At 49.0% G+C, this 9,093-nt stretch overlaps 1 protein-coding gene across 1 annotated transcript in view; it reads left to right on the top strand.

Moving 5' to 3' along the window:
* The window catches only part of Dnajc6 (DnaJ heat shock protein family (Hsp40) member C6), a 112,621-nt gene that overhangs the window by 90,297 nt on the left and 13,231 nt on the right, over window positions 1-9,093 (top strand). The window contains exons 13-16 of the mRNA XM_010605233.2: window positions 6-99; window positions 2,648-2,782; window positions 6,888-6,956; window positions 8,925-9,044. Coding sequence (XP_010603535.1) covers window positions 6-99; window positions 2,648-2,782; window positions 6,888-6,956; window positions 8,925-9,044 — 418 coding nt within the window. The remainder of the gene's footprint in view (window positions 1-5; window positions 100-2,647; window positions 2,783-6,887; window positions 6,957-8,924; window positions 9,045-9,093) is intronic.

A 9,093-nucleotide genomic window follows, 5' to 3' on the forward strand; every position in this document is an offset into this window, starting at 1 on the left:
CGGAGGATGCGCTCCAGCCCAGCGGGGCAGCGTCCACGCAGTCCACGCCGCGCCGTGCCGCCTCGAGCTCCACCTCGCCCACCCTGCGCATGGGAGAAGGTAACGACTGAGTTGTAATGGGGTCCCGCAGGCAGAGCGTGCTGTCCTGAGAAGCTGCCTCTTCTGGGTCCCCCGATGTCCCTTAGATCCCCACGTGTGGGTCCCCACGTGAACGGAGAGCGCAGAGGAAAACGGAGACTCATCCATCATGTGAGGCCAGTGTGAGCGGGTGTCTGAGCGCCAACACTCTCCTTCCATGTGGTTTCCAGGCTATCAAGGCCTGAGCTGCTTTAGTTACCTCTGCTGCGAGATGTAGGTAGATGAATTACTAATAAAAATATCAGCTAGTGTTTGTGGGATACTTAGCATCTGCCAGATTCGAAGTAGAACCCTAAACATGACTCAGTTCTTATAAAAGCCCAACACGCAGTGCTGTCATCTTGCAGTTGAGGAACTGGAGGCTTAGCGTTAAGTGAATCGCGAAGGTTCCCACAGGTGGTGATAGGTGGGCTGCGGTGTGAAAGCTGGCGCTGCCGCTGGAGCCTCCCCGGGTCCTGTGCGGCTGAGGGAGCTGAGCCGTGACTCACGATGGCCGTCTTGGTTTCTTTCCTGTTTGCTCCTTGCCACCGCCTGACTGGTCATCCACGACTCTGACTTCCACAAGCTGGTGTTGCTGGTTGGCAGGGACCCACGGCAGCTGCTGCAGGACTGGCTCACAGCCGCGGCCCCTGTGACAGGCATGGGTGGGTGCCAGGTGCCGAGTGCCCACGCTGGTTACTGGCAGTGTCAGGATCTGGCCCTCGAAGCTCTGAATCCTAATCCGTGGCTGTCTCTTCTGTAGTCTGCTTACTTCTAGCTTGTTCTCATTCATCAGCGTGGATAAAAGCTCTGTTGGGAAATAAAACCCCAAGATCCAAGGCAGAGTCCTGGTGTGACGTTAGTGACTTAACTTGTTGTTATTCACGGTGACAGATGTGTTCAGTGCAGAGCTGGGAGGGGTCCTGGACACCAGTGGATTCCAGTTTCGGGTTTCAGACAGTGACGCCTCAGGTGCTGCTGCTTTGTCCGAGCCTACTTGGCCGATTAGTGACAGACATGGGTCCACAGCTCCAAAAGGAGTGGAAAGAACACCACGCCCAGAGCCAAAGGCCTGGGTTCGAGTTTCAGGACAACACAGCTTGCTGGGTGACCTCACTAAAACCCTTAACCTTCTTGGTTGTGAAGGGAGATAATACCCCCAGTGTTGGTGTAAAATTTGGGCTCCTGTCTGTGATGGTCAGCATCTCGCCCGTAGTTGGTAGAGAACATCTGTCAAAGAAGGTGACCGGAAATGTGCACCGTGTAATGGTGAGGTTTAGTGTCTTCCACTCGCCAGCTTCTACCTAGACGTAGAGGGAGTGACCCAGGGTCTTCTTCTGATGACCCTGCAATCTTGGTGTTCTCAGATCTCAGCAAGGATGAGGTTTCACGGGGATTGCGTGAGGTAAGGGATCTGTATCATTGGCGAGGTACCTGCAACACAATCCCTGCCTTTGTGGCAGTGCCGGCCTCCCTTGCTGCTCAGATGTTGGGAGATCAGTGCCCTGCAGTCACAGCGTCTGCAGCCAGAGCCTACGTCCTTCCCGCGTGGGAGAGCGGGGCTGCTTGATGCTTAGAGCCGAGAAACGACATCGTATTGTAAGGAGCTAAAGGAGATCTTATTCTTCGCTCAGTCGGGAGAAATTAAGGCCAAGTATCTTCATGCAGCTCAGCCATTTTTATCAAATTAAATTTATGACGGTGAGAAAGACAGGCTGCTTTGTGGCCCTTCCTGAAATTTCAGGTGACTTGAGCATCTGTTCCAGCCCAACTGTTTTCTTGACTTTGGGCAAAGACCTCTGCTTTCGGGGCGGCAGTTTCCTCATCTATAGAAAGGAGTGACCACTGCTATCTAACAGGGCAAGCCCAAGGCTCAGTAAGGCGTCGGTGTCTTTGTGAAAGACAGTGACAGCCCCAGGAGGATGTGTTCATTGTTGCTGGTACCTATAGCTTCCCACTGTCTCCTGGTCTTTGCAGCTCGTTTACAAATCTGCATCTGGTCTCTAGCAGGTCATTGAGAGGCTGTGCTTGGGAAATGTTTAACTTTCCTAGGACATAAGCTGTGATGGGAGTTCAATTTTTTTTTACTACTTTCATTTTATTCTCTTCGAAAATTTCAAGTAAGCCAGAAACCCCTTAAACAAAGCAAGACTAAACAAAACCTGGTCGTGGTTTTCTGCTGTTCCTCTTAAAAGCAGCCCCCACATCTGTCCATGTGTTTATTTAGTGTGAGCTTCCATGGTGTAGTCGCTGCCCATCTCTCAGGGCCCGCGAGTGGATTTCACACCGCGGCTTCAGCTGTGTGGACTTTGTCTTCTCAGCTAGTCTGTGACCCTGATCGACTGATTTCATGTTATTTGGATTCCCATTACTAGCCCTGGAGGAAATTTTAAAGATATCGTGGGCCTGTGGAGTGGCCTGGGAGGCTATTATCATCAGGAATTTTCAAGTATTTGGCCGAGGGCCAGGTGATAATGACAACAATTCCATATTTATAGAATGACTGGACGTATTCCCTATTATTTTCTAGGTGCCACCTTTGACCCGTTTGGAGCCTCCTCTAAGCCATCGGGCCAAGACTTGCTGGGCTCCTTTCTCAGCACATCCAGTGCCTCCAGTGACCCCTTCCTTCAGCCCACGAGAAGCCCTTCACCTACTGTGCACGGTAAGAAAGCATTTCCAGTTGTGTCCGGTGGACGTCAGTCTCTGCAAGACATCAGTAGTTACTGAGATGTAAATGCACCCTGTTTGTGACTTTTTTGGGGGCTACGTGATATATATTTCTTTTGGAAATTAATAATTTACACTAACATATTGAAAGCTCTGGGATGTTTGAGAAGAAAACAACCTGTTGAACTCTGTTCTCAACTTCCCTAAAATTTAACTGTGGAATTCTTTTTCACGGTAGAGCTACATTCACAGAAGCATACAACACCTTTCATTGGACAGCGTGTCATTTTTTAATGTGCCAATAGGAAAGAAAAAGCCTCCAATACTGCCTCTTTTAATTATTTGAAGATGCATTCTGGTTGGAGAAATCTTTGAAATGTGGAGACATATGAGCCTTAAATTAACAAAACACGATGTTAGCCTTCTATGAAATTAGTGTTCCACAGAGCAGAGTTTTTGCTACACCACCCTGTGCAGAGGAACCGTTCTGTCTGGTGTGGCGGCTGTCAGTGGTGTGTGGCCATGGAGCACTGGAACTGTGGCTGGTGACATTTGAGAGGTCCCTGCACAGAAGACACCAGAGTTTGGAACTTAGTACATGGCAAAACAATGTAAAAATCTTGTTCATATTTTATGCTGATTATTTATTAAAATAATATTTGGATCATCCTACGAACTAAAATACGCTATTAAAATCACTCGCACTGATGTCGTTTGACATTTTGCAGCCAGGCTGTTAAGAGAAGTTTAAGTGCCACAAGTGGCCCACATTGTAGTTCCACGGTGGCGATTCAGGTTGCATGGACATTGGTAGTAATCACAGCGGTGTATAAATGCTAAGTGTGTTGCTCACGGTTTAAACCTGGAGCTCAGCAGTGTCTTAGTTTTCTTGTTGCTGAGGCAAAATACCTGACACCAGAGTTAGAGGGGAGGTTTGTTTTGGCTCACAGTTTCAGTCCATAATCAGCTGGCTCCAAGGCAGAGTGGCCTGGTACAGGGGAAGCAGCCTGTGGCCGGCGGAGAACATCGAAATCATCCAAGCAGTGAGCAACAAGCAAGAGGCAAGAAGCGGCAAGACAAGCAGCAACCCTCTTTCTGTCCCTTGTATCTTACCCAGGCTTCCTGCCTTTAACCAATCTGTGGACTGATGTGTTAATCACACACCCTGGATCCCAGCATCTCACAACCTAGATGCAGCCACCTCTGACCACACGAGGCATTGGGGGGCAGCTAGACACAGCCATGACAGGCGGTGAAGGGCAGGTGGCTTTTAGCCACGTCGGGCTCCTGCTGACGGTGAACACTGCTGGCCTCAGTATTGGGGTGACCTGTTGTGGAAGGTACCTGAGCTTCCCTGGAGAATGTAGTTGGTCATCAGCTTGACTTCAGAGCCCTGCAGATGCAAAAGAGAGTTGAGCTGCGCAGCACTGGTCAACCATAAGTTGGCTGAAAAGGAGAAATCATTCCGGGAGCAAACTCTATGGTGTGTGACTTCCAGCTGGTCTTAATCTGAAGCCATTTGATGTGAGGCCATAGAATGAGCTGGAAGAAGCTCACTTCCCCCAGGAGCAGGGCCCACCTGGGAGAGTCTCCTGGTCAGGGGCCAGTTGCCTGTGGGAGACATGATGCAAGGGTGTCTATTAGGTTGGCATCTTTGTTTTCTGGTCTATGTGTAAGTCACTCCTTGCTCACCGTGGCCCCAGCTTCACTGGGCACGAGAGCCAGGGCCCTTGCAGGGGCTGTGTAGACCCGGCCTATGACCCCTTCCCATTTCTGCCTGTGCTCCCTTCCTCCCAGCCCTGCTAGCCTCTGTGATGCCAGCCGTTCACTCTCTCTGCCACAAGCTTTTCCCTGGACATCTGTGAGGCTGCCTTCTTCGCCTCCTTTGAGTCTTAGCCCAGTGCTACCCTCCAGGTGGGGCCTATGCTGCTCCATTTCAAATCCCAGCTCATCACCTGCCCTGCTCTGTTCTTTCCTTGCCACCGGCCTTACTCACTTCTACTGTATGCAACCATTTCCTTGTACATTATGTTTAGTTTTTGTTTCTCACTAGAACATGAATTCCACAAAGGCAAGGGTTTTTCCTTGTTCTGTTCCTTAAGGTGTTCCTAGTATCTGTGAGAATTCCTGCACACCTTAGGGACTGCTAGCTCTCTTTCTAGTACATAGCTATTAAATGAAGTTCACTCAGTTTCTTCCTACCAGTTTCTCTGACACATGGTGCGAGTGTCTATGGGGTCACATCACACCTTTTCCCCATTTGAGTACTCAGAAGCTATTGTTCTGGGACCAGTACTGCACTTGAAGTCCCATGGACACGGGTCTTCATACTCCAGCCTGGTCCGGCCCTCTGTCTCTTGTCAGCTGGTTAGAACACATTGTTTTCCACCCAGTGTAGACCAGTCCACCTTCGTTCGTAGCTGCCTTTGCCATTCTGGTCTGTACCATGCCTGTGGGTGAGGAGAATTTCTCACTGCCCTTTCTGGGAGAGCGGTGACTCTCCCACTGTTGTGAGGCGGTGGTGTCCTCTCCATGCAGGATAGCACATAAGACTGGCGGTCAGGGTGGGAGCCAGCTTGCCTACCTCCAGCCCTCGGGGTCCCCCTCCAAGTCCTAGAAGGCATCCCCAGGCCCTTCTGAAAAGGGACGTGTGGGCCACATTATGGCTACACGGTATAAATTCAGGCTGTGTGGTAGTCATCACCCAGTCAGGTGACCACCTTTGACTTCAGCAGGTGCTCACCAGAAGCACCTGTTCCGAAAGAGCCATCTCTTGGGTGTGGTGCTGGAAGCAAAACCACCAACTGTAAGAAAAGGCGAAATAGAGGCTTAAATGTTAAGTAATTATTTATCAAATATTCCTTTTCATGTACGAATAGGAACACATTCATATGTTAATTCACCGCCCATATTTGCATGCTCATTATGTATTATGCACTACTTTTTCATATAGTCACATATTCTTGACAGCTTTTGTATTTCCTGAGGCTAGGTGATGCATCCTTAGGTCTCTGTTCGTTATTGCTGTGCTTTGCATGTGGAGGGCACTCTTCAGGGATTGTGGGCTCAATTTAGATCAAAGTTGAAAGGAAGTCGGACAGGAAATGTTAGCAGAGTTGTCTCCTTTCCACCTCTGTTTTCATGGATTGCTGTGGAGAAAGAGAAAGGAGGAGTACGTAGGTAAGAGTCATACCTGAGAAGAGCGCGTTCTTTGTAACCCAGCGAAGGGAAGGCGCAGGGTGTCTTGGTAGCTATGAAGTAAACAATGCAGATCCGAGTGAGCCCTGAGTGCTGATCCTGGTGTCTGAACCATTCTCAGGGTGGTGTGTGTGTGTGTTTTCAACCCCAGGTGCCGCGATGTTAGTGTCACATCTACATTTTGCTCCCTGATATTACCAGTAAAACCGGGAGGTTTTCTTAGAAAGAAATTCCTTCCTACAGCAGGACATTTTCAAATTCTAGCTTTGTAAGTTCAAGTGGGGTCAGAGTGATCTATTTTGAGGCTGTAATGGGCTTCTTTCGGGTGACAGTCGGCACACCCTGTCACCCGCACCCTGGGGGGTAACGGTCACTGCCCTGTGAATGACTCAGCGTTCTTCGTTCATGTCACAACAGAGGAGAAAATAAAATATCAGCACTGAGTGGCTCATGCTTCGGTGCTCTTGTTAATGCTAAGGCAAGTGGAAGGGTTTTCCCCTTTTTCTTATTTCCCACAGTGATAAGTGTGGAGTTAGGGAAAGCAAAGATGAATACGACAGTTCTCGGCTTCCAGGAGCTCACTATTTAATGAAGACAGACAAGTGCACAGTTATAATTCCAATTATAATTATAATTATAATTCCAAGTGTGTGAATGTGAGAGCAAAACAAAGGTGAGCCAGAGAAAGAAGAGATTCGGGATCCCCTGGCTTTTACCAAGCTTTATGCAGGGATCCGAAGGCCCAGTGTTGAGGAGTGTGGGGAAAGCTCAGGAGGAGGGCGAGGTGCCTGGGGACCCAAGAGGCCATGCTGGTCCCGGAGCGGATGGCTTTATCCTGAGTGGCCTCAGAAAGCTGGGTTCTGAGCTCTCAATTTTATTCTTTTCCTTCTCCCTGCAAGCAGCTTCCAGCACCCCTGCTGTGAGCATTCAGCCGGATGTTTCTGGAGGCTGGGACTGGCACGCTAAACCAGGTAAGCGCAGTGGGTGCTGTTTCCTATGCCCTTAACTAGTCGTCAAAGTGGAGTCCTTCAGCCAACAAGAGCTGAGTACGGACAGAGTATTGGGACAGCTGAGGTGGTGAGATGTGTTGGTTTTTCCTAAACAGCGCTTCCCTGTGCTTTTGGTGACACGGCAGTGTGTTATTTAACTACCTACTGAGTTACTGCAGCTTCCTGTGTCTCATCAGCGGAATATCTGTGTGGAGGATGAAATCAGACAGATCCAGTGCATGTCTGACTCCAGCACATAGAAACGCTTAGATGCTTCCATGATTCTGAGCTGCAGGATTCTTTCATACAAAACAGGGATACTAATTTTTATTCCACACAGTTTTGTAGGTTTCATGGCTTGGACAGGAGTTTCTGGCATAGAGTAGATGCTGAGTACAGACAGTTCTTTTTTCACACAGTACTTGTTTTGGGATTGGATTTCTTGGTAATATAGAAGTTCTCCTTCCATGTCTACGTGACACTGATTGAGAGCTGTCTGGTGTGATTGTGCTCCTGTTGTTACTTATGCAGACACACGTGCGCGCGCACACACACACACACACGCACACACTCACACACAGAGTATACTTACCACAACTTCCTGCAGCTGTTGTTTCCTTTTGTTTTTAGTATGGCTAGGAAAAGGCAAACTACAACAAAATTGACCCTTCCCAGCTTCCAGGCGCACGGTGCGAACCGTCACCGGGATGCACACTGCCGACCGTGGTCCCCAGCACCAGCCTGCCCGGGATGCACGCCTGGGCCTCCCCCAACCTTAACCACCATGTCACTCCGTTTCTACGGCTCTCACAATGTCCGACATGTTCATAAGTGGAACCTCACAGGTCTGTCTCTTGTGGCTGTGTCCAAGGCTCACCCACGGCGAAACACAGGACAGACTCTGTCTTTGAAAGGCTGAGTGATGTCCTGCTTTTCACGCCTGCAGTCTTTCTGCCTCTCCTCAGCCGATGGACGTTTAGTTTGCTGCCCCTCTCGGCTGTTGTGAATGATGCTGTGTGTGAGCTCCTGCTCTGAATGCCTTGGATCCGTACTCCGAAGCGAGGGTGCTGGACTGTATGGCAGTTCTACTTTTCATCATATCCACTAAAGTGGGCTGCACCAGGAGCAAACCAAGGTTCCAGTTTCTTCACATCCTCACCAACACTGCTTATTTTCTGTGTTTGTTTGTTTTTTGAGACAGGGTCTGGCTATGCAGTTCAGGCTGGCCTTGAACTCGCAGCCTCAGCTAGGACTGTAGGTGTGTATCCACACCCGGCTTTTTTTCTTCTTGTTTTAAAATAACGGTCATCCTAACAGGTGAGGGCTGATGTTGCTGTTCTGATTTAAATTTTTGTAATAATTAGTGATGGCGGGCCAGGGATTTAGCTCAGTGATTCCTGTGCCTGCCTTGCAAGCATAAGGTCCTGAGTTGACCCCCAATACCAAAAAAGAAAAAAAAATTAGTGATGGTGAGAATTTTGTAGCCATTGATTTATGTTTGGGGCTTTGGCTATTTTTAAATTAGGTTAATTTTTTTTATTAAGTCATAACGTGTTCTAGGTATTAATGACTTATTAGATATGTTTTTTTCCCATTTCATATTTTGTCCTTTCACCCTGTTGACTGTTTCCCTTGCTGAGCAGAAGTTTTTAAGTTTGATGTAGTCCCAGTTTGTCTACTTTTTGCTTTTATTGCTTGTGAGTTTGGTTTTGTACACTATCCTTTAAGAAACACTGATAAAATATTGAAGCTCACAGTCACTAAGCAAGATCCCCAAGGTAACTCAGGAAGAGGTGGAGCCAGAATTCAGGGTCAGGCCTGACTCCAGATCCCACAAGGAAGAGCACAGCAGGAGAGGGGAAACACCAGAAGGGACAGCTCATGAAATTTAGAATTTCAGAACCAGCCCTGGACAACTCACTAATTTTCCGTGATGGTTTTGCTTTTCAGGAGGTTTTGGAATGGGAAGCAAATCAGCTGCCACCAGCCCGACAGGGTCCTTGCACGGCACTCCAACCCATCAGAGCAAGCCCCAGACGCTGGACCCCTTTGCCGACCTCGGGACCTTAGGTACAGACTCCCTCTTCCCTCCTCCCCCTCCCGCTGCCCCTCCCCCTCC

The sequence above is a fragment of the Fukomys damarensis genome, unplaced genomic scaffold, assembly GCF_012274545.1.
Source record: "Fukomys damarensis isolate Sample0158 unplaced genomic scaffold, DMR_v1.0_HiC HiC_scaffold_33, whole genome shotgun sequence".
In the NCBI taxonomy this organism is placed as follows: domain Eukaryota; kingdom Metazoa; phylum Chordata; class Mammalia; order Rodentia; family Bathyergidae; genus Fukomys; species Fukomys damarensis.